At 35.5% G+C, this 25662-nt stretch overlaps 2 protein-coding genes across 5 annotated transcripts in view; one reads left to right on the forward strand and one right to left on the reverse strand.

Moving 5' to 3' along the window:
- Nucleotides 1–1154: 1154 nt before the first annotated feature.
- Nucleotides 1155–14320, forward strand: LOC110461721 (RING finger and transmembrane domain-containing protein 2-like). 2 transcript variants are annotated; one of them, XM_021515350.1, is made up of 9 exons: nucleotides 1155–1220; nucleotides 3240–3923; nucleotides 4380–4465; nucleotides 4930–5039; nucleotides 6238–6382; nucleotides 7629–7769; nucleotides 9143–9208; nucleotides 9695–9796; nucleotides 10614–14320. In XM_021515350.1, exons 2-9 carry the CDS (start codon nucleotides 3359–3361, stop codon nucleotides 10746–10748), a joined length of 1350 nt encoding a protein of 449 aa, XP_021371025.1. In that variant the 5' UTR covers nucleotides 1155–1220; nucleotides 3240–3358; the 3' UTR covers nucleotides 10749–14320. The 2 variants fall into 2 exon arrangements, with proteins under 2 accessions (XP_021371025.1, XP_021371032.1); XM_021515357.1 differs by having other exon boundaries at nucleotides 1188–1330.
- A 723-nt stretch (nucleotides 14321–15043) lies between these two features.
- Nucleotides 15044–25662, reverse strand: part of LOC110461736 (ARF GTPase-activating protein GIT2-like) — a 63007-nt gene continuing 52388 nt past the window's right edge. For all 3 annotated transcript variants that reach the window (XM_021515383.1, XM_021515376.1, XM_021515368.1), the window contains 4 exons: nucleotides 25350–25459; nucleotides 24267–24446; nucleotides 23132–23195; nucleotides 15044–22781 (listed from right to left, as the gene is read on the reverse strand). In XM_021515383.1, the coding sequence (XP_021371058.1) occupies nucleotides 22584–22781; nucleotides 23132–23195; nucleotides 24267–24446; nucleotides 25350–25459 (552 nt within the window). In that variant the 3' untranslated portion in view covers nucleotides 15044–22583. The remainder of the gene's footprint in view (nucleotides 22782–23131; nucleotides 23196–24266; nucleotides 24447–25349; nucleotides 25460–25662) is intronic.

A 25662-nucleotide genomic window follows, 5' to 3' on the forward strand; every position in this document is an offset into this window, starting at 1 on the left:
TTTTTCTGAATATCCATGCGTACGACGACTTCGGAGATCGAACCCCGGCCGCATGGAAGGCCGTAGTGTTTACATTGACCACTCGACCAGTCCGCCTATATTGTGGACTCTTTCAAATCCATAACATATGACATACTGTTCAGAACGACTTTAACAAAAAGGGGCCGAAATTGCCCCTGTCCCAATATGGGGACACATATTTTGAGATAAAATTCCACAGCTGGCAGGGGTTAAGGGAGGGATGGGAGATAAGGTATCCTGGTTTAACAGCCCCCACCCCCCGAACCGAACCCCCACCCCGCATCTAGCACGAAGAAAACATAATAGTACATCCATTGAACCATTGAATAACACTGGATGTTCACTCTACTGACAACTTACATAAAATGTTACTGTTAAGTTATGTAGGAAACAGTAGTTTTATGTGTATGTTTTTTCCGCTGTTTAGGTTTGCTGTTTGCTTCACCAGAAAAGCGCGGGAATGTATAACGTAGTTTTTGACGCCAAGTTATATTGACGTCATGCCTGACAACAATACAAAAAGCCAGTTTGATTGGTTTTTCACTGCAATTTTGCCGTTTGCTAGTATTATCTGGTAAGATTTTCAGACAAAATGATATTAATTGTGTAGTGATACAAAAACAATACTGTATGCTGCCAAGGTAGACAGCACAACCACTTATTCTGCCGTCACTTCATCTAAACTTGAAACTAAAAATCTACGCAAAAAATATAATGTAGCGTTCAGATTGGACAATTCTTATAGAGTGAAGTTTTTACTTGTGAAGATATAATGTTTCGTTTATCTTCCATTAAAGGTACGAAGAGTCAACATAAATTGCCTCTTTGAGTAGAGGGGAGAGCCGTTCAACAAAGGTTTAAACTTTCGTTGCTCGGAGTTCGGGTTGGGGGTTGACGGGGGAGGGTTAAATGTTAATATTGCTATCCGATTGTTTCGAATTCGTTTAAATCGATAAAATTGTAGAAATTTTCATAAACAAAGCATTCCAAACATTATTTCAATTATATTCTTAGTAATAGCATGGTTTAGCTAAAAAAGATATTTACAAATAAAAGACAGTGGATACGAAAACGTGGAAATAGCGAATATTTGTAACCACCATATTCATTGGCTCACAGCTAGATGGGTTCACGAATCAAATTCGTCGTCTCTCTCCGGTTCGGGGAATTTGTTTTGGACTCGTCACAGATTCTGCCAGGTATTGTGAAGATGAGGAAATATCCGTGTGTTAGATACAAGAATTTGTATTTAGAGTCGTATATGTTGTAATGGAAACATTAGCTCTGTAGCGCTATTAATATGAAATAGGTGAGACCTAGTCAGCGGCCACACATGAAACCCATGAACAAGTTATGCAAAACTAAACAAATTTCACAGATTTTTTGGTATCTCCTGGCACCTAGGACAACATGCACCACAATCAGTACAGAGACTCCTGTCATCCAGGACAACAACACCACGACAAGTACTCCATTCCATTTTTCAAGGGACATTATTTTTTTAATGAAATATTCTGATTTGTAAATCGTTCTGTTAAAAAGTGATCATGAGTCATGACGTTTCATGCCAGGCATTCGTAACAATTGTAAAGAAGACGGTCAGCAGAGGATTACAAGACCGATATAGCTTATCTCTTTCTTTTCTTATATAAACTGTTCAACAAAATGAATTGCTTTTGAATGAATTAAGATCATGCATGATTGGTATCTCAGAATTTTGATTGGTCTAGCACCACTTGTTAATAGCAACGTCAATTTGTTTTTATTGATCTGTTTGATTACCTCAAGAAATCAGAAGAAGGTATCAAATCAGTGGCTGTATGGAGTCAAAAATTACTGTTAGCATTTACTACCGGTCTATTTGTTTGTTTTCTTCAGATGGTACCGTAAAATACTGATATGAGTATAAGAACGATAATAAAAAAGTTGATTCACACAATTTTTAGACTAGTGTTTGTTAATACATGCATTCAAAAGATGCTAATTTTAACAGTGATATATTGTATGTAAGTATGCAGTACATATTGAAGAGATTCTCCCTTTTCTCCTGTTTTAAAAGACAAAGAACATTTAAAGACACGAAAGTACAGAGGAATTGTTAAGTCTTGAAAAACAGTTGAATATCCAATTATGAATACATTTATAAAAAAAAGTTTTGACCTAGGCCTTAATTTGGTGTTCCTCTTAAAACAACATTTATTTATACTTGCACATGTCAGTTATAAGCCGAAATATTTTCCTATCCGTAGTTATACTTTAATGTTTATCTCATGCCATATTTCCACTGTTTTTCATTTAATTATTCTGATGACAGTATTGATCATATTAAAAAAAACACATAGATACACAGCATTACCGTAAGAGAATTTACTGCATATTTTTCTCTAAAATAATTTGGTAAGGTGAAGAAGCAGATGGCACAGCAAAATGTGCCTTTAAAAAATAAATCATGTTCTTACAAATCCGGTAATGGAAAACTATGACAATTTTTCGTGACGAAAAATTCAGAAGAAAAAAAATCACTTTGTGTTTATTGAAAAATTCAGAAAGAAAATTTCTGATTTGTACTTGTGTTAAAATGACTTCAAAAGAACTTTTTAAAAGTAACATAATTGCATGAAATACGTACACTACATCAAAGTTATCCACCATATGTGTCCATGCCTACAATGTAGTTACAAATAAAAAAAATGTGCACTGAACTGTAGACCGAAATCAAAATATTCTAAATAATGTGGTATAGCTGCAGAAAATTAAATTTGCCTCAGTGAATGTTATATGATTTTGAAGCCTTCATATAGCATAGAACCAATTCACTCTCATTTTCCCTTACTTTCCGTATAGGTTGCCATACAGTGTGGTATGTTCAGGTGTTTTATATAGATGCTACATGAATCCTGTGGTGAACTAAAGCTGCTTTGTGAAACGGAGAGTGACACAATACATATAATTTAATGGTTTTATAAATGTAACGTCTCTTGTGCAGTTGCGGAATCGCTACAGTATCAATTCATGTTACCTTTTTCCATTGCGATAGTAAAATGCACAGAATAAATTTAATAACACAAGGTATCTGAAAGCTGGCAACCTGTTATAGTTTTAAAGGTTGTCAATGTCCAGTATATATATGGACTACTTAACTATATTAAAAACAGTTCCATATATATAGCATTTCTATCTTATCTTCATTAGGCCCTATTATTCTTTATATTTTTCAGAAAAATTAACAGCCAATATGTGAACTGGAGAAAATGGTGAATGTAATATTTACACCATAAATGGTGTGTACGTACGTGAAAAAAGATTTTTACCAGGACTGTTAATTATAAATTATAAGATGTCTGAAGAAATGATGCAGATATCACAGGAAGGCAATGGTGGTAATCAGTCAATTGTTTGGCAGCTTCCGTCTGGGAACTATGAGAATAGAACTGGTGGCGGCATGCAGCCAAGTGGTCCCACGCTTGCCCAACACCTACGTCATGCTAGTCCTTTACCACATGGAGTATTACAGCCTAGGGAGGCCCCACAACGTCACCACTTACCCCATACACAGGTCACTGCCCCACATGTGGTGCCAGGAGCTAGTGACCCCAACAATGGACAGAGGCCCACTGACCAACCATTTGTAATTGACTTTGGTTCGGTGTTCGATCCAACCTCGGCCAATGTGGGCAGCATAAACCTTCAGAGTCTGCAACAAATGGCTCCAGAACATTTTCAGTTGGCAAATATGGGTGGTCATGATGAAAATCAAAACACAGGCCCTCAGAACAACGGACAACATGGTCACCAACATGTTGTGCAGGGTATGGACAATATGGACTGGAGTATATTCCTTCTCAACTCTTTACTCTTCATCATCATTCTGGTCATCAGAATTGTCTCGGATCATCTATTAGGTAAAAATGATATTAATATAAACAAATCTAAACCATCACTAACATGCAGTAATTATAAATTACTAACCATCACAGGCTATAATAGATTGCCCTTTAGAAATACAATTTTTACTCTACTGCAAGTGAACTAGGTCAAGTCTACATTATATAATACAGAAAAAATACAAATCCTTATTCAAGAACAATAAGCTGGTTTTATCTAACAACATGATTGGTAATAGCTGAAAAGTATCATTTTACTGCGGTTGTATACAAATTCATATATAGAGTACTGGCTCAGTCGTGGCAAATTTTAAAAAATGTTTTCAATTTTTACTTGTCCTGACATAAAATTCATTAGTCCAGGGCATCGAGCTATAGCAATTATACACCAATTTACAATGTAACCGCATTTACACAATTCAATGAATAATTGTTGCTCAGTATTATTTTAATCATTGAATGATTATCATATAGGTATGCTGGTTTTTGTTGGACTCGGAGGAACTTTCTTCTACGCCAACATGTTTTTCAAAAAGATTGTGCATGAGTCATCTTTACGGGTGAGTTAATGTATAAATCTGTTGATGTACTTAACATTTTTACAGCACTATTATAATAAATAATCTCTCAATGACCGTTTTCCTTGTCAACTGGATTTTTCATCTCATAATTATATAACCAAACCATAGGATATGCCAATTTTCCATGATGACAACCACAGTACATGTGGGTGGTATCATATTATGAGTTTATTATTAAGATTTTTACTTGTGAACATAAATAATGAATTTCTATTTCATGAGTTTTAATGAAATTATTCATTAATGGTTAAATTTCATCACATTTGATATTCAATTTATTTTCAACATGCCCAATTTAAGTACAGAATTATGTATTCAATGAATTGTTATAGATTTAAAATAGCTTCATCTATTATCTATGAAGAGGTCACAGATTTTGTGACTTTCTGAACTTCACAGTCCCTATTTGAACAATGATATATTTAGTTTATATTTGTTTACAGGATGCTATGCTACACAATGTACTGCTGTCATATTTCTGGATCGTCATGTTCTTGACTGCCAACATAGGCTGTGTGTACTACGTATTCCAGGAGCAGGAACTCTGGAATGTGTAAGTTTTTATTGTCTTCTCCAGCTCGCAGCCTTTATATGGAGAGACTGTAAGACTCGTTCATGCCCAGGGCTTTAAGATAGGGGAATTCCACCGAGGGTGTGTGTGTGTGTTTCAAATTGGTAAAATGGTAAAACCAGACTTTTACAAATCCAGAGGGAAGAATTTCTCTATCCTTCACCACTGGGCATGAAAGAGTCTTTTCCTGTCATTCCAAGAATTTGCTCAAGAGACCACAAACAGGTGTCACAGTTTCTACATCCCGGCATCAGCATGTTCCTCGATTTTGTGATGTAACATCATTGTTGTCCCATTGTGATGCATGTCACACATTTAAATGGGTTATAAGATAAAAAAAAAAAAAAGATCTTAAACCCTTTCTTTCCCTGTACAGTTCTATCATATATGCACAGGAATGAGATACAATATTGCATTAGAACTTGTTCTTTCTTGGGTTTGAATAAGACATTGTTGCAGCTGAAACGTTTAAGTCTTGAGCAATATTGTTATATGATTATTACACTTGAAATCTTCATGAGCAACAAAAATTGTCTTATGTAACTACTACTTTGAGGTCAAAGGTCAAAAAAGAGTGAAATTTTCAATAAGTGTTTGCCCCTGTATAAGTTCAACTTGCAAATTGTTCAAGATAAGAAATGAAAGAAAAGTTCATTCTTTTTCATAATTGAAATTATAAAAAAAAATATCCTCTCACCCCATAGTGAAGCTAAACCTGCATTGCTGGTAATTAAATACTTGGGTAATGCTATCTACATTTAATGATTTGTCCTATAATTTTTTTTATGTGAATTTCGAATAAGTGCTGTTGACGTCAGATCTGTTCTGCATACATAGCCCACTTACCTTTCACCAAGGCGGCCATAGTTCGATTCCCTGATCGGATGTGAAAAGGTATTGGGGTCCCTTGCCCGACCACGTTTTTTTGTCCAGGTACTCCGGTTTCCTCCCACATTTAGACTCCCTGCGTGCAAACATCTGGGCCAATAAGAGTAATATATATAAGTTGAAATAACTTGTTTCATAATTGTTGTAAATAAATAAAGTTGATATTATATTATATCCGTATGTGTAAACATCTAATGTTTGCCTACCAAAACGATCCTCTTATTAATTCATTACATTGTACTGAAAACAGTGTAACTTTGTATGGCCTAATCTATTTTCTTTTGTATTTTAGGTTGATGTTTCAGTTGCCTGCGAAATGGGATGGAGACATTTGGATATTTTTCTGGGCAGTGTGTGTCAATGACTTTGTGCTGAAATATGTTACTGTGATAATTAAAGCCTTCTTCTCTATGGCACCGATCAAACCAAAGAACAGGGTAAGTCCTAGAACTTATCAGTTGTTTATGCCAAAAAAATGCTCATTCCACTGAAATCTATAATGACTGTACGAGGAAAACATAGTTATTTTCAACTAAGCTTTTACAGAGTAATTAGTCTTTGTGTACTTGTTTTGATAAAAAATGAACAAACATCTATAAAATTCCAAATAAAAAACTGTGAAGTATTCATGTTCTTCACAAGGAACCATGTGCACTGTATGTATGTCTTTCTTAAGGCTCCTCGTACCACTGCCCAAAACTGTAACTACGGTATAAACTAGAAACTGTTTTTTTCCCGGCATGACTATAGTTTTGATCAATCATTTTTGAAAAGAAAACCATATCATGTGTTGGACTTTATAAAAAATAATGAGTATGAAATAAACAAAATATTATCAACAGTGTTTTGAATGTAAAAATTCACCCAGGCTACACTGGGATTCGAAACCTGCATTTTAGGTTGTTATACTGTCACCCTAATCTGTCGAGTTACCTGGTCAATGGAAGACTCCAGACCCAACAGTGCTAAAATTATAGCCAAAGGAAAATTAAGGGGAGGTCACTGTATATATACAAAAGTTGAAAGTGCAGTGGGACAGGGATCCTTAATGAACCTGTCCTCGTTTACGCTCACTGTCATTCTCTGCACCCCTGGCGTATGTCATAGCAAAATTGAAGGCTCGGTGTGCACCACCTTGTTGATGAGACGAGAAGACTAGTCTGATCCTTTGGTGTACATCAAAAGAAACTCACGGTCGCGTAATGGTAAAATTGACCCGCTTTGAAATACCGTGTCGCTCCTCTGTAATCTTCAAAGGACAAGTATTAGCCTAGTGATTGGTCAGGTTCTTTTACCCGAGACCAATCGAATAGCTAGCTGCCTGCCTTCAATTGTGCTATATGACATTCCAGGGGTGAAGAGAGCGAAAGTGGGCATAACCCTGAAGAAGTGAGGATGTAATGAACCATTATGTAGCAATTACAAGATAGGTTGTACGTATCATTTATTAGCTGGGGCTGATGCCCATAGCAAACGAATATTTAAATTTTTGATTTCCTGAATTGTATTTTCATAACTGTTCATTACTTCTAGAAAAGCATCACATATAATGTTTTAGATATTCATACAATATAAGACTCGCCAATGGACACAAGGTTATAATGACAAAGGTAATTGATCATGATCATTCATGTAATGTGTTGGTTGTTTTGAACCCTTGTAATACCTGATGTTTCTTTACAGGGAAAATACTACATGTTTGTGGAACATGTCATGCAGTTATATAGAATGGTTATACCAATTGTACCTTGGTTCCACTTCCTGTCTGATGGACTTTCCTGGGTGTTTGCTGCTGGCCTGCTCTGCTTTTACTTCTTATGCAAGGTTGGTATGCAGGGTACTGTGCTTGTTGTGGTATATACTCACTGTAAACATTTGAATTGGGGTACAGGTAATGTTGAGTGGTATATATTCACTGTAAACATTTGAATTGATGTACAGGTAAGGTTGAGTGGTATATATTCACTGTAAACATTTGAATTGAGGTACAGGTAAGGCTGAATGGTATATACTCACTGTAAACATTTGAATTGAGGTACAGGTACATGTAAGGTTGAATGGTATATATTCACTGTACAATGCGGACTCTGGGTGTCGGGTACTATAAGCTGAATGGGATAATAGGATTATATTCACAGTAAACATTTGAATTGGGGTATCAGCTGAGGTTGAATGGGACAGATATGAGGACATTTATCTTCAAGAGGGCTATAAACAGAAACAGACTTTATTATGAAAAATCTATATTAGAATTGATATTGAAGTATTGTGATATGGGGTCATCAAGTGGGCAGCGGTGGCCAAGTGGTTAAGGCGTCTGACATTCTGCTACCACTAGCCCTCCACCACTGGGTCCCGGGTTCGAGACGTACGTGGGGCAGTTGCCAGGTACTGGCCGTAGGTCGGTGGTTTTTCTCCACCACCAAAACCTGGCACGTCCTTATATGACCATAGCTCTTAATAGGACGTAAAACACAAACAAAGGGGTCATCAATGTATAAACATCATTTCATATTGCTTTGCTGTAACTACCCTACATACATGTATACAGGGTTCTGTATTGATGGACAAGGACACAGACTTTGCATAATACAAACATAAGATTTAGAATCAGAGGAATACACAGTGCTTATCATCAATTCATGATGTATTTTTTTTCACAAACCTTTGAATCCACTTGACAAACATTCTTAAGTTAAACTATAATTTTTTACACCTTCAAAGGAACCAGCTTGCGATCATGAGAGCTCCTAGCTAGTGGCATTCATTTGTATTGGGGAGGAAAATAAGATTTTGTTAATGAAGTGATGTTGTGTGATGTGTGTTTGGGGTTTTATTTTATTAAACCCTGCAATTATTTGAAGATGGGTGGTGTTTTAGATAGACACTGTCGAAAAAAATAGAAACGCGAGAAAAGTAAATTAACTTAACAAGTCCGAAGTATGCAATGGGGTCCGCAGATCAAATTTGGTTTCTTAAATGATTCCTATGCAGATTTAGAAGATACAGAAGGAAACTATGATTCTGCAGGGGGCTCATAGTCATCTCATATGAAAACATTGCACTGAGATACAGCAGGCCTTTCCTGAAACCGTAAAGGGCCTATTTTTGTTGCTGATGTATTGGGAAAACAGATGAACCATATACATGTGTATATTTCTTGAATGTCAAAACCATGTTATCTTTCACTTTTCCAGGGATATCAGTTGTTTTTTAAAGCCAGAGATGTGCGGAATGCTTTTTTGAAACTTTTACGAGAAAAGGTATGTATGTCTGAGAATATGGTAATGTAAATATGTCTATTTTCTTGCCATATTTATAAAAAGCTTTGTGTAAAAGATTTTTTGTATGGACTTGGTTATGGCTTTAGATGTGATACATTAGATTTTAAAATGAAATATGGTCATACGATTGAGATGTTTGTTGTTTATAATACATGTACCTTTGACACATCCTTTCTAAAAATGTAATGCTTTTTAAAGGAACAGAATTCAATACTTCAACCAAGCTTAATTTATACATTTTTCAAGCCTCCTCACTTATATTTAAGGTTAAAACATTTTGAAAGTCACTTACTATGAAAAAGCAGGAAAGATTGAAGACCAGTACCCCAAAAAATGCACAGATTTAGTTTCAGCTTTGATTCTGTAAAATTACATTTGGTACATGTAAATATTTTTTTACAATAGAAAGTGTGTTAAAATGTTTTTAATTGCCCTTGCTGAATTCTATTTTGGTGTCTCACACAGACATATGGTATTAAACCGAACAGCTCAGATTTAAAAACAAGAGGTGACGGTTGTCCCATTTGTCAGGATGACTACAAAGACCCAGTCATGCTTGATTGCAAGGTAAGACCCATTGTACAACGTTATCTGTCTCAGACGGAACCGAAATGTTCCAGACACGTGTGAAAGCTGTCAGTTGGATTCCATTATGAAATACTATATTTTTCAGTGATGAAGCTTTTTGAAACTCTGGGTAGTGCCCGTCTTCTGTGTTTTGAATAGATGAGCTTACTGATGCATTAATTTTCATTTTTGGTGATAAGTCCATATTTCGACAAGGTCATATTTGGTCTGGTATACATTTCCCTCTCATTTTCAAAGAATTACTCAATTAGGCCACCTATAGGCTTAGGTTAATATGGTGTATCCATGTTTTCATCAGGGTATTATAAAAGCTAGGAAAAAAATTGTAAGAAGTTGATCTCTTTCTTTATACTACTGCAATATTTAGTGTTTTATCTAGTTTAACATTATCATCAGTGGTTTATTGTATTATATTTACATCTGCTCTGCATTCTTTCATCGCGATGCATTGAGAAGGCAAATTTTTATTGTTAACAAACTTACATAAAGCCCTACCGAGCTTTATTAGTTTGTCATCAATAGCAATGTGTGTTATAGGACCATAGCAACATTTGCTAAAATATTCATTGCTTAAGTAAAGCACATTTGTTAAACAGGTGACAAAGATTACACAATTAGTCACAAGTGATCTACTTGAGGGTTAACATACTTACCATTTTGTTCTTTGATATTTGTAAAATTGCTTTTTTTTAAACAAATTTTGAAGAGGCTTAGATCATCTTAAGACATTTCTAGACATGGAACAAAGTCTGGGTATCAAAAAATGCTGATTTGTTGTCTGTTTCATGTTTTATAGCATATTTTCTGCGACGATTGCGTGGCTGTGTGGTTTGATCGGGAAAAGACATGTCCAATGTGTAGGGCACAGATACACACGGACAATTCCATGTGGAAAGACGGCTCAACCAGTATCCATGTACAATGGTACTGAAGTGGTAAGGACGCCTCAACCAGTGTCCTTGTACAGTGGTACTGAAGTGGTAAGGATGCCTCAACCAGTGTCCTTGTACAGTGGTACTGAAGTGGGAAGGGCGCCTCAACCAGTGTCCTTGTACAGTGGTACTGAAATGTGAAGGACGCCTCAACCAGTGTCCTTGTACAATGGTACTGAAGTGGTAAGGACGCCTCAACCAGTGTCCATGTACAGTGGTACTGAAGTGGTAAGGACGCCTCAACCAGTGTCCATGTACAATGGTACTGAAGTGGGAAGGACCGCTCGATCAACCAGTGTCCTTGTACAGTGGTACTGAAGTGGGAAGGACGCCTCAACCAGTGTCCTTGTACAGTGGTACTGAAGTGGTAAGGACGCCTCAACCAGTGTCCATGTACAATGGTACTGAAGTGGGAGTGTTGGGGAAATCAAGTGCCCTCATTTGTACTGAACTTATCTTGTGAAATCAGTAGTGTCGTACATTGGTTTTGAACAAATAACTTAAGAATGCCAGAAATTTAATTTTGCTAGTGTGAATAACATGTGATCATGATTGGTAATTGTAAGCAAGAGATAGTGCCAAAAGCATGAAGTAGTTCCTCTGAATGTATTGATATCTAATGTTTTATTTTGTTGAAAATTTCTTTTCTCTCCACTAGACATTTTAGAAAATATATATCAGCAATCTTGAAGGTTTTCACAATACAGGAAATACTATCTGTAGATTTTTAAAAAATATTTGGAAACAGATTTGTCAGTTGGAAGTAATTGAGGCAAATTATAAGTTCTTGAATAGAAACTTCAGGAAACTTGCTTTCCATCTTACCTGAATGTGGTCACTAACATATGCCGTAAGTACTGTACATACAACCTGCATTCTAACTTGCTCGACTGTCATCATTAACATAGTACTGTATACAGAATTGATTTTGCGTTTATTATCCCGCTTATATGAGAAATTCACATTTTTTGCCGTGTTAAGTTTGCAGTTTTATGATGATTAGGTCTGTAGTGTTACTTAGCTAGAAATGTTTTCTATCAAGTTGAGGTCATGAATGAAACTTTATCCATCAAAAAAAATAAAATATCTTTATAATAGTAAATATTAACTGACTAATTTACATCTTGTATATGGGACAATTTGTGATGGTGGTGTTGTTTTTTTCTTCCTTTTTTTTGTGCTTAACTTCTGTCTCATGTTTAATTTCCGTGTATCTGAGTAAGCAGGTCGTGTGGATGGAAGAGCTTGGTTTATTAAAGTTCTCGAGTGTTGAGCGGTATTTATACAAACTGATTAAGTGTGAATTAACAGTCTAAGTGTCAAAGGCAAACAAATAGTAGATTGTAAGATATCTAATGTTTTGTGATGTTTATAAGTGTCTCTAAATATATTATTTATATTTATATGTGTTATGACATACTGTTATCATGTAATATGGATATATGTTAACTCATTCACCCCTACATTTTTAAACTGGACTTGCCCAGTCTTTTTTTTGGAGAGTTCAAATGTGACTTTAGGGGTGAATGGGTTAATTTTCTTTCCTCAATTGCTTATTTACATCATTTATTACATTTTGTAGTTCATTTCGAAAGAAATAGGACTTAACAATCATTGTTAATTTAGAACACTACATTTTCTCGCTTTTTGCTGATAATCAATATATTGCAATTTTACAAACAGGAATATTCCATTCATATATTTCATTTGTTTTCTAACAGATCTATCTTCCACATGTGATAAACTTTTCATTTCTACTGAGTGTTTTGCTACCAGCTATATTCTAACTGAGCACTGTGTTTCCTTTTAGGTAATGCATATTGGTGCCAAGCATTATAAACATGGATTGTAAGGAGTTGATTAGTGAGGTTGTTTATTAACCCTTTCAGCCCTATGTAACTTTAGTAGACTCTACTATGCATTGATCTGGATGAGACCATTATGAACTACAGTGGTGAAAGGGTTGAACTTTATAAGAGTGTTAGTGAGCTGAGGACAGGACCCTGATTATTTAATTGTACATGTAGCCTTCGATTGAGGTTGATACCAGTGTTTATTAACCCGAGAAAAGACATATAGACCTTGACCATGTCTTTGACCTCAGTCAAAGGCTTCAATAGTTTAAATATATGTCATCAATTTGAAAAAATTAGATTAAAACACAACAAAATATATGGAATTTAAAAGTTTTTATTATGTTATTGTTTGTGATTCATACTTTTTACACAATCTTTTATATAATGACATGGACAAAATTGTTTGTCCAGTGGAAAGAAAGCGGGGTCCGACTTTGCTATAGACATGAGATGTCTCAGTTATTTCACACAATTGTAGCATCAGACATGGCATTCATTTTGAAAGATATTTTACGGCTTAAAGTCATTTTCGACTTAAAGTCTTTCTCAGTAGATTTGAGACAGCTATAGTAAGCCAGCATATTTGTTAAACTGTCCTGAATTTGACTAATGATTATAGATATATTGTGTATGGTACTTGGCTCTGTTTGATTGTGATATAGATAAATTTAGGGTAAAATGGTCAAGTACAGTCAAGCTACATTAATCCAGCCTCATCTTAAGGAATCAGTTTGCAAATTCAAAAACCCAAGTTATGCCGCTGCAACATAGCGTAGAGAATGCTCCCCTTTTCCTTCGGTCAGTCTGTACCTTGGCTAGATATTGTGTTTAGCTCCATTATTCGTAATATCCCGAAAGTCATCGAAGCTTCATGTGGATATGTATCGAGCACTACACCAAAACATCAAATGTAGATCAGTGCAACACACATTCTGTTGCAAACACTAAAGAATTGAACTGTGTTGATTTGGCATTTACAGTCTATATGAAGGACACTGCTTTGCAGTCAAACATTACAATGTGCAATAGATTTATTTGCCTGCAAAGCCATCTCATTCAGATTGACTGTAATTGCAATATCAACACATTCCAGAGCTTATGTTTACCATTTTTGGACCATTTTTATTCAATATCCTAGAAAATAATTTGACCTGTGATTAAAATGCTGCATATAGTTCAAAATAGTGCATCTTGTATGCTAGGTCAATGACTAGAACAGCCACCTTCCAATATTTTGCATTAAGCTCCATTTCTCTGGATAGACTTTGCGTTTTGTTCCATTTCCATTAAAGCAGCTGGTCAAGCACATGTATATGTTACACACATTTTCTAGTCTTTAAAAAACCTCTACGTATGCTAAGCCAGCTCCCATAACTCAGCCTCTTTTGCTGGGAAGGAAGTTGGCTGGACTATCCACTGTGAACGAAAGAGGCTTAAATATATAGTGTACCAGGAATGAAAGTGGCTGGATTATTTGTTGAGAACAAAAGGTGGCTGGATTAATGAAGCTTCACTGTTCATACTTAAGGTTGATGGGGATCAATTTGTCTGTTATGTTCTGTTTTGACTTTGTTTCTTTGATCTTCTGCTTTATCATACAGTGATGCATTATATTTATGTTGTGTTTGAATAATTATCTGATGTTGCTGAACTGATGTGAGCTGATAAGAGGAAAATAAAATTTCCAATAATCATAATCAAGTTGTTGACTTTCTATCCCAAAACTCTCAGGATCACCGAATATGCCATGGTTCAGTGTGTCCATCTGTCATCAAACAAGAGGCTCAGATGGCCTGTATCTCTAAGCAATTACGGCAAAACATTCTAATTTTAAGTTGTAAATATTTCCTCATTTGGGCTCCATTGGATTTTCTCTGGTCCCATTATGATGCATTATAGCAAATCTGGTTGTAATGACCTTAGAATAAGTTCCTAGGGGCAGGAACAGATCCTGGAGCTTATCATGGTAGCATGATTTTGTCTTTCATTCCCATCAAGCATATAGATGTTATATGCTTAGGATCTCACCTGTTTTCAACTTCTGACCCACAGACAAAGACAAATATTCACACTACCTGGTTTACATAATGTATCCAGGTATCATGGCTCAGCTCTAGACCTTATGGTTCTTCAGATAATGTTCAAAGGTTTGAACATATCTGCCCAATGGATATGAGGAGACTTTTTAGCACTTAATCCTAGGTACCTACAGGTAAATATCAAAACCCTGGGCCTTATGGAATTTGCTTGATAATGTTGTCATTAGCCTTTGGCTAATTAGGTGACCTAAAATCGCCCACCCTTAATTTGCATTATTGCAATGTTTTCATAGAACGGGTGTTCATTCTTGTTCACATGCCTTGTTGACAGTACATGATAAAACCATATGATGTTTGATAAAAGTCCTTTTCATGTACAAAACAAAATGAACAACTTTGGTTTATGAGCATTCTTGTTTTATTGTACAAAATAAGACAATGTCAGTTATATCAACCATTACTTATGGGAGTAGTATAATAGTCGTGGCTGGGTAGTTATGGTAAAACAATACATATGATAATTAATGGGTTACAGATAAAAATCTACAATGAACAAATAGCGATGGCACATGAGCAATTCCCTAACTGGCTAAAGATATACTATAATATGCATGCAGGACTATAAGGAGTGTTTCCTTTTACCAAAGTCTCCAACCTGATGTCATCTCTTAGACCTCATCAAAACATGAATGGTTATAGTGAATTGTACTAAGTCTGTTACGCTATTGTTTTGTGTTAATATTCATAATTATTTAAATACATTAAACAAATTATTTTCAAGGAATTGCCAATAGGCCTGGAAGCTATCTTTAAATACAAATTAAACCGAATACATGATTTGCATAGCATACTCACCTCAATGGTAAAAATATATGCTAAAAAGTTTCTACCACCTGTAATGAACCTCTTGTGGTTGTGAGTATGTTTTTGATCAAATCAAAATGTAGTTCAAACATTTGACTGTTATAAATCTAGCTGAATGACAGGAAATTGTATATTCAATGTACTTCTAAAACAATTTAATAGACCAAATGATAAAGTAATAAAGTAATATTGTTCACTATTTTTATCAAAAGTTTTGTCCGTGGATTTCTTTCCTGATTGTTATAATTACTACCTATACACCAAATTAGTCTTGGTATTGTCATATATAAATAGAGTATACTGTATATGTATTTTAAATACAACCAACTACTTCTGTCACAGTAACACAACCTTGCTCTTACTTTGGTGAAATTTAATTAGTTTAAAAAAAAATAAAAAATCAACACAAGATTAATTAAATATTCACCTCAGATTTGTAAAGTTATCCCTCAAAAATAGATGTAGGTTCACAACTGTTTAGCATTTTTTTCCCCTCAGTCTGTTTATTCTTTTTTCTTTTTCTTTTTGCCTTGCAGAGGACAAATTATTTGATAAACTTGGCATCTACATATTTCAAAACCTGTATGATATTTGAAGTCAGTTTTGTGTCTATTAAAAGAGTGAATCAAACATTGGGCAAATTTTCATGAGCAAAACTTTCGCAAGCCAAAATAGTCAACTTCCAAGATAGGAGAGCCAGTTTACATGTGTTGTATAAATGGTATAGGACAAATTCATGAAATAGAAGAAGAAACATCATAACTTCTAAAATCTTTATATTTTGAAGCATAACCAGCATGCAAAATATTGTAAAATCATTATAATGCTTACTGTAAATACACGTACTACGTTTTTGTGTACAAAGAACCTGTTGTTTTCAATGGCAGAGAGCTAGGGTGAAGACAGGAAGCCATCAGGGCTAGAAAACTGTAATTTCCTTTCAATATCCAAGGAAATTTATTGAATCAATTTAAAAAAAAATCAGCATGAAGTTCGAAATGTTAAGACTAGTTCTAGTTGAGCTAAACAAATTTGTAAAAAACATGAAATTTCATGGAATTTTCAAACTCGATAAAAATCTGAACCAACGAAATAGATATCTTTACATAGTGATACAACATTGTATATATCTCTAGTGTAAGATGTAAATACAGCGACAGTATAAGGTATGATACAATACATTTCGTACACTACATGTACTACAGTTTAATGTTTGAATACATTACAGGTAATTACAGTGGTCACTATATATCACGCAGTTTACAATCTGTAGCGTAATTTATACCTACAAAGTCGTAGTGTTCGACATACGATCAATCTAAACCAGTACCACTCGACTTCACGACAAGGATGTTCACTCGATTTGAAAACAAAAAACTAGAAGCATTTGCAATTCAATCAAATATATTGCCACTGCCCATAAAAAATCACGCAAGACAGCACTGGACACCCGAATTCTAAAAAATGAATATTATTGCAAAGTATCCCCCCCAAACAATTTGTCAAAGAATCCATATTATAAAATATAAGGAAAACAAATGCTGTACAAATATTTATATGATAGTATTATTCCACCTCGGTTTTGTTTATCCTGCATTCCATCATAAATGATCTTTGTTGTCTATTTCCCTATCAAGAAATAAGTACCAGACATGTTTTTAATTTTATCACTATACAAAAAAATAGAACTTCAATTTGAAAAAGTTAAGTAGGAATAATTTAAATTGATTTATCTACATGATGCCACACTTGCATACATATGCTGAATTGCATTTTTGCATTAATTAATGATGGCCATAAATTAATGTGAGGAGACTAATTTGCAAATTTAAACTTTCAGCTATTAAATTAATTCCATGGATAATTTTTGTCAATAGTGAAATAGTATAGCATCCTCTCAATTTTCAATTAAAGTATTCGTAAAAAAAGACCCACTAGAGGCAGCGTTTGTGACAAAAGTACATGCGAACATGAAGTGATCAACAGTGAAAGGGTCAGCTATCACAATGACCAAATCAATAAATTGTAGATGTATAGGTTAATACTTTCACCACTGTATGTGGACCACAATGGACTCATCCAGATAAATGTATGGTAGAGTCTACTTAAGTTACCTAGGGGTGAAAGGGTTAATACTTTCTTTAACTGGAAATAACATAATCTGGGGGGGGGGGGAATGCTCCTTTGCACTCGTAAAAAATATCCGTTTTCTGCCATACTTTTGAAATAGATATGTTATTCAACGGGAAATCATTAAATATCCTCTATATACTGTATTGAGGGTAGTTTTCAAAGCAGTGTTATTATTTCTGGCACTGTGAATCTGAAGCTGTGTTATTTCTGGTACTGTGAATCTGAAGCTGTGTTATTTCTAGTCAAGAAATACTTCATACCTGGAAATCTTCAAAATGCATTTAGAAGTAATTTTCTTCACGGAAGTGAAAAGTTAACAATGGAATCTAAGCTGTATGCAGTGTCTTGTGATATATAAGTACACTGTTATAGATTTACGGTACCTTTGGGACCCTTCAGGACAAGTGCACCCTCTGGTTATGTGAGGAGCCATTGGAAATCAGCAACTTTCAACAGAGTTTCACAGCTAATTTCTCTCAAGTATCTGATTGGTTTATCTGGGGGACCAATGAAATGTTAACATTTCCCAATAGCTATAATTACATGACACTTTTTCAAGCAGAATGACAGGGTGATTGAAGGGACTAATGTCATGTGCATCAACTGATTGTTTGTTCTAGGATTGTTAAATAGATCAATGAAGGACTACAGAGCCCAAAACGAGGGGGACAGCAAACACTATGTCCCCTAGTCTACAGCTATGTCTTCCGTTGACCTCGGCCTACCATAGCTCTAAGTGTGGATGGAAAAGGAACATAATCTAAGGCAATATCAAAGGCATTGAGCATAAAAGCATTATTGCTTCCCTCTCCAATTCTAACGCAACAAAATCCAGTGAGACCCGACACATTGAACTAGTACAGATATATTGCTACTTCAGATAAAATTATGAATTGTAAATACGATTTAGGTGGCCTTGTGCAATGGTGATCACAGGAGATATTGAGAACTTGAGATATAATCATGTGTATATTCTCCAATCTGGCTGTAGAATGAGTGATATATAGGTTTCCCAATGAGTGTTGGTTAGATATCATGTGTATCGACCTCAAGTTAGTTTGTTTTCAAACTTTATAAAGACAGTCTGAATAGAATTTGAAAATTAACTAATGTTAATTTGGTAACATGAAAACCAATCTGTATGAGTTTGAGGACTTTTTTTCTCCCATAACACTGATATATCTGGAAAACCATCTCTTGTGAATACATGATCCCATTTCCAATCCGGGAAACAGTTGCTATGGTAATGAGTCACAACATCACAAAGAAAGATGCTGATTCAAAGCATCTGATCAAACGACATCATCATTAAGAGACTGACCAATGAAATGATGTCAAGATTGATACTCACATGTGGGTTACACAAAATTCTGTATGCCAGGAAAGTTTTGCCCAGTCAAATTTTTCACCCTAACCTTGAAGATCCGTTTTTCGTGAAGTGTTAATTTCGCCCTTCACATGTTTTTTACTATGTTGTGTACTTATTATCACTGTCGTGATATTTTGCCCTCACTATGGAGGGCTAAAATGGCGAAGGTTGAACTGTGGCACAAATTTCCTGGTATACAGTATTTCCCAGCTCCAGTGGAGAGAAAGATAGTGTACATGTTGTTACAGGAGAAAACACTTGTTACAACTGATCTACTAAGCAAGGTCTCACAAACTGTTACTTACACCACAGGTAGAACGAAAGAGGGAAGCAAGAATGAAACAGTTTAAAATTCACACACATTTGTTATAAATGATGAACAATGCATGGTATAAAACATGAAACTACAGCTCGGCCAAATTGGCAAAGCTAAATTTAAACTCCCATCTACAGTATCTAGATATACTGCTAAGTAATGCCACAGGGGTTTGTAACCTGAGTGTACAGTCCTTAGTTTTACACTTGTAGTGTACTAGTATAGATCTTGCATATAAATGGCCTGGCCCAAATGTAATATTTCATGGTTCCATGCTACAAGCTCCTGTGTACATGTGTAGCTCTACAGGGACTTACAGCCTGAAAACACCTCTATGAAATTTTCCATACACATATACAATACCCGTCTCTTGAAGCGTACTTAATATCTTTTGGTTTCATGTTGCAAGCCCCTGTGTGTAGTTACAGTGATTTGTAACTTGAATACATTTGTATTACATTTCCCAATGAAGCATTATCAATCTCTGGTTTCATGCTACATTATATATATTCCCTGTGTGTACTGGTAGTTCCACAGGGGTTTACATCCTGAAACTAATTGTATCCGATTTTCCATATCTGTATATATACAAGACCCGTCTAAAGTGTAATTATTTTCTAGTTCCAGATCACAAGCTCCTGTGTGTACCGATAACTCCACAGAGGTTTACATCCTAAAAGCAATTACATCAGATTTCCCATATCTATACACAAGACCCGTCTAAAGTGTAATTTATTTTTCTGGTTCCAGGTTACAAGTCCCTGTGTGTAATAGTCACATACACAACATCTAGTGCTATGTGTTGTTGGTTATAAAAGCACCATGTTATACACAACTATGTACAGATTATGATAAAACGTCGATACACAGGCACGCCCTGCTCCTCACTAGGTACGCAATGATATCTAACACGGTAGAATGACTAATCAACACTAGTTATTTACACTAACGATATTGAAATACTTGACACGCTAGATACAAATGTTATTCACATATATTGCAATTATATTAAATGAGTATGATCAATGACAATATATCACTCAAGACACATGCACATGCTTGCTTTCCTCGTGTAGAGAGAATCTCTCTGTCAGTCCGTTACATAGGCCACACTTGAGCATATACACAATAGGGCAGATAGGATAAAATCAAGTCTTTGGCTTACTTAATACATAAAATCATAGCAAAACATACTTGAGAACTTGTAAAAACAACGAATACACAACAAACCACTATTATAATAGTCAGAACGAATTACAAGATTTTGCATATGTCAAATAATTTGTAGTTTTACATAATCACCATTCAAACATCCAATAATTTAATATCTTAAAATGAAAAAAGCATGAATCAACACTTCATATTGACTGAATCAAATTGTAATGGATCCACAGCTGTTTATATTGATGACCCGATTGATAGAGGAATGAACAATTAGACAAGTGGACAGATCAATAGGCTAACAGACAGACCGAAACATGTATAGATAGAGGGACAGACTGAAAAATGTGTGGACAGCAGGACAGATATATGAATAACGGACAGAAGGACAGACAAAATATGTATGGACAGCAAGACAACCAATGTATTAACAGCAGGCTTGGGACAGTCAAAGATGTACAGACAGCAGGACAGACTAGCTACTGGATCAGGTGTATTTTATCTGTTATCATTAGTCTAGTGTAACATGATGTGATACAATGAAATCTGATCTATGAGAACAGTGATTACGATGAATTGTATGATTATATACACGATGGTGGTTGAATGTTAACATGTAATACACATCTAAACTAAAGTCTGATGTATATCTATGATGGGGAAATACATATGGTTTGTTTAAATATGACATTTTGATTTTTTTTTTAAAGATTTCAACATTTGCTATGAAATATGAAGTTGGGACTATGAATTCTAGACAAGACCATAAATAACCCTGTGACAATTGTCACTAGGCTACTAATTAACAAATTAATTTCTAAAACTTTGCCTCAAGTCAATATAAATTACCTAAATTTTGTATAGCTTTATAGGTAATTCAAATAATGCTTTGGACTACTAGAATTTGACCCAAGAATATGTATTAAAAACAATAGAATGTTCCTACACTATCATTTCTGACAGTTAAAGTCTAAACCTAGCTCTTGTGTATAGGGTTATCATGTAGAAACCCAGACACATAAATTAATGATTTTGAAGTCCTGAAAAAGTTTTACCAGACTTCAGTGTGACAAATTATAATAAATAAACAGTTGGTATAAATATTTGCAAATGACTAGGTTAGGCAGGTATTAAGTAAAACTTCAAACATAAAAGAGATCCAGTTTCTACTGGTTCTCCATAAGTTATCTCCCTTGATCATTTCTCAGAAGCCCTTTTATTATAACATAATGTGTCTAAAATTGAATTGACATTAAAATGAGGTTCTGTCACAAACAGAAGACACAGAGTATTCAAACACATGTCTACTGATCTGAAACAGAACAATTTCCTACTGATCTTATTAAAAAATTAATATCTTTCATACCTCAAGTTTTCAAAAACCTGGTTAGTGCAATGACCTGCAGCTGGATCAAAGAAAGCTGAAGCGAAAAATCTTCCATAAAGAATACTTCCAAAAATATTGAGATTTATCACTAAAGTAAAATTATTTGGGATTTGAATACTGTGGAAGTAGTTCTGAAGAGAAGGACAAAAAAGATATGTAATTTAAGACATCTTAAAATGTTGAAGAAATTGTTTTGTACATTTGAGTTAGGTAACAGAGCTCTTTACATATAAGAACACTGTACCACACATCACCAGGTATATACCTAGCCTCTCTTTTGTACTCACTACACAACCTTAGTATACCCTCAAGTATAGGGCTTGATTGCACGATAATTCTAGGAAACTTTTAAACATAACAGAGGCGTTTGCTTTCCCCTGTGATAATTGACATTCAGGAAGCCAAAATATTTTAAAAGTTCTCCCTTTAGACAGCTGTTAAATGCCAAATTCTAAGATAGATTTCTCTTTTGATGTAGTGGTGTAAATGTTATACCCACAGCCTTCTTCTTCACACATATTTCCAGGCCTATGAACTGTTGTGATTCCTTGGACCTTACGTGTACGATGAAATTTCCTAGAAGTGAGCCCCGACTGGCCCTGAGATTCCGTCATGGATAGTTCGATGTAAACACAGGTTAGAGAGTATGACTATTGAGTTAGAGAGTAGAGCGGGAGCAGACAGCAATATACACCATGCCTAGCACATGTCACTGGAACAGAGTCACTAGCTGTTTGGCTGCACGGGCGATGTCGAATGCACACTGCATCACCTGCTGTGTTTTAAGTGGGATCTCCAGCTCCGGGTCCATGTCCCCTGGATGTCCATTCAGGCATTCCTCTCGTAATCGCCGCGCACTTGTGGTCAACATGTGCAGTGCACACTTTACACTCTCTGATTGTGGTCTCTGTAGAGAAAATGATTTTGTGCTAAAGACATCAAATTGGTCAAATTGAAAATACTGATACTTGTAAATAACTGAGACAAGAATTCCTAGATCTCTACTGTTGACAGAAATAACCAAATTCTCTATGTGTCATTCATTTTCACATCTATATCATTGAAGTAATCAGGACTACTTTTGCTTTTGGAGGGAAACCTTGGTCAATAAAATTAATCTGGTCAGATTTTGAGTATCCTGACCGAAGATTGGATTTTGTGTACGCCCAAAAAGCCATCCAATGTTTAAGGATGCAGGTAACTTATTTCATCCCATGAAAATACTGCGTACAGTGCCCCTTATGTTATAGTACGTACCTGTGGAAACAAGGAGGCCATATCTAATACTGCTGAATGGATTCTGTCGGCACATGGTCCGAAGCTGCAAAAAAGCATGATGTATCAAGTTACTTGTATTATTATAGATCAGAGATTTGAATAATACAATACAATTTATAATCATGTAGGTTTTTTGTTTTTCTTATTACTTTTAACTTCATTGGCGTGAAGGTCTTTTTTCAACAGTTTGAACACATAACTGTCATGTTTAAACATTTTTTTTTTTTAAATATTTAATATGCAATCTATACCAATATATCCAAATGACTTACATTGCATTCTAATGGGTTTGAAGCTGTCAAATGATATTTCTACTTAATTCACCTTTCAGAATTCATCTTAAATTACGATTATTGATATACATCATATACTGTTTATTATTCACAGAAGTTCGCAGAAGTAAATGTGATCTGCAGAAATGTTATTGTAATAAAGCCAAGATTTGACAGCAACCCAGTTTGGAATGAAAAATGAACAAAGGGACATAACTCTGAATATTATTGGAAACAGAACTTGATTTCATTATCAGACACACCACCATCACCTCCAAATTTCTTAAGTGTAAGTGACATTATGCACAAACAGATGGGATGTACATCTAAAGTCCCCTCCTGTAATACTGGTGGGGGACTAATTAATTAAATTCAGAATTAATTAGCAAAATCAAATTCTGTATGTCATTATAATTTATAGTTTGCTTCTGTAATCATGTTTCTATAGTGAGCAGCTTTGTAATTCCTGTTAAACCACAGTTCTAGAACACACTGTTTGCTGCTGTAGTCCTGTATCTATAGTGTTATTTCTGTATTATCCAGTTCTACAACACACTGTTCCAGAAATGATTCCATATTCTCCCATGACTTTTTAAAGTTCCTGTTTATTGGTGCTCCAGTTTTATTTCAATCTAACCTGTCATGTTTGCCCTCCTGCCCTTTAAAGTTCCTGTTTATTGCTGCTCCAGTTTTATTTTAATCTAACCTGTTGTTTGCCCTCCTGCCCTTTAAAGTTCCTGTTTATTGCTGCTCCAGTTTTATTTCAATCTAACCTGTCATGTTTGCCCTCCTGCCCTTTGAAGTTCCTGTTTATTGCTACTTCAGTTTTATTTTAGTCTAACCTGTCATGTTTGCCCTCCTGCCCTGAGAGGTAGAGCTCCTGGATGTTTTTGGTGATCCTCTCTGTTTTCTTCATGACCTCCTCCTGTGTTGGAAGCTCGTCTTCCTCCACACATCCATCGTGGCTGGTCGCTCCCTGTTCACACTCCTGGTTAGCATTGGCATCCAGCGTTGGCTCTTGACTGTAATATTATCACATTTTAAGAAATTTAAGACTTGTTATATTTTTATATGGTTATCTTGTGTTGACAAACTCATAACAAGTGTTTTACTGTAAAATTTTGAAAATGCTATGCAAGGCCTGCATAAACATTTGCAGGTTCGCAAGGATTTGTACCCAAAAATGCTACACTTAAAAACAGACAAAAAGGGTCAAACTGGATATGCGAAAAGGGGCCTTAACAAATATTTGAACAACGAGTTCTGTAAACAGAACATTTGTTGTCCAAGCTCTTGGTAGAGGGGAAGTCAACTAGACAGCAGCATGTACTGATGAAGGGAAAACACAATAGTATAACCTCCTCCACACACCCACTAGGGATGGAAGATATATCTCCACCCCTAGAAATGGGAGACTTAAATTCCCTAGGAAGGGGAGACAACTAGAGAGGGAAAACACAATAGTATAACCTCCTCCACACACCCACTAGGGATGGAAGATATATCTCCACCCCTAGAAATGGGAGACTAAAATTCCCTAGGAAGGGGAGACAACTAAAGAGGGAAAACACCAACACAATAGTATAACCTCCTCCACACACCCACTAGGGATGGCAGATATCTCTCCGCCCCACTTAAATTCCCTAGGAAGGGGAGACATCTAGAGAGGGAAAACACCAACACAATAGTATAACCTCCTCCACACACCCACTAGGGATGGAAGATATCTCGCCACCCCTAGAAATGGGAGACTAAAATTCCCTAGGAAGGGGAGACAACCAGAGAGGGAAAACACCAACACAATAGTATAACCTCCTCCACACACCCACTAGGGATGGAAGATATCTCTCCACCCCTAGAAATGGGAGACTTAAATTCCCTAGGAAGGGGAGACAACTAGAGAGGCTTCAGATCACCATACAAACCTGTGGTTTATTGCACTTGGTTCTAGGGGTAGAGAGCTTGGACAGTCGTAGTGAGACAGGTCTGGCCCTACAGGTTTCTGTAGTTCTTCTGACGAGTCAGACGCCACCACCTGTAAATAATGGTCCCAGGTTAAAATTTGCTAACATTTAAGATAATTTCTATATTACATAGCAAAAAACTTTCTATATGCATACTAATGAAATTTTCAGAAAGCATGACTATTACATAAATGACAAAATAACGTTTCATGTTTAGATTCCATATTCCATAGAATTTAGGTTTCCAGATGGTTAAATTTCATAAGAATGTCAA

Source organism: Mizuhopecten yessoensis, unplaced genomic scaffold (genome assembly GCF_002113885.1).
Source record: "Mizuhopecten yessoensis strain PY_sf001 unplaced genomic scaffold, ASM211388v2 scaffold1407, whole genome shotgun sequence".
NCBI classification, from domain to species: Eukaryota; Metazoa; Mollusca; class Bivalvia; order Pectinida; family Pectinidae; genus Mizuhopecten; species Mizuhopecten yessoensis.

Excerpts from the sequence above, each read along its gene's own strand:
- LOC110461721 (XM_021515350.1), top strand. The coding sequence starts at position 3,359 with ATGTCTGAAGAAATGATGCAGATATCACAGGAAGGCAATGGTGGTAAT. Across the intron at positions 7,770-9,142 it reads GCTTTTACTTCTTATGCAAG|GGATATCAGTTGTTTTTTAA; the intron begins GTTGGTATGCAG and ends TCACTTTTCCAG. Across the intron at positions 9,209-9,694 it reads TGAAACTTTTACGAGAAAAG|ACATATGGTATTAAACCGAA; the intron begins GTATGTATGTCT and ends TGTCTCACACAG.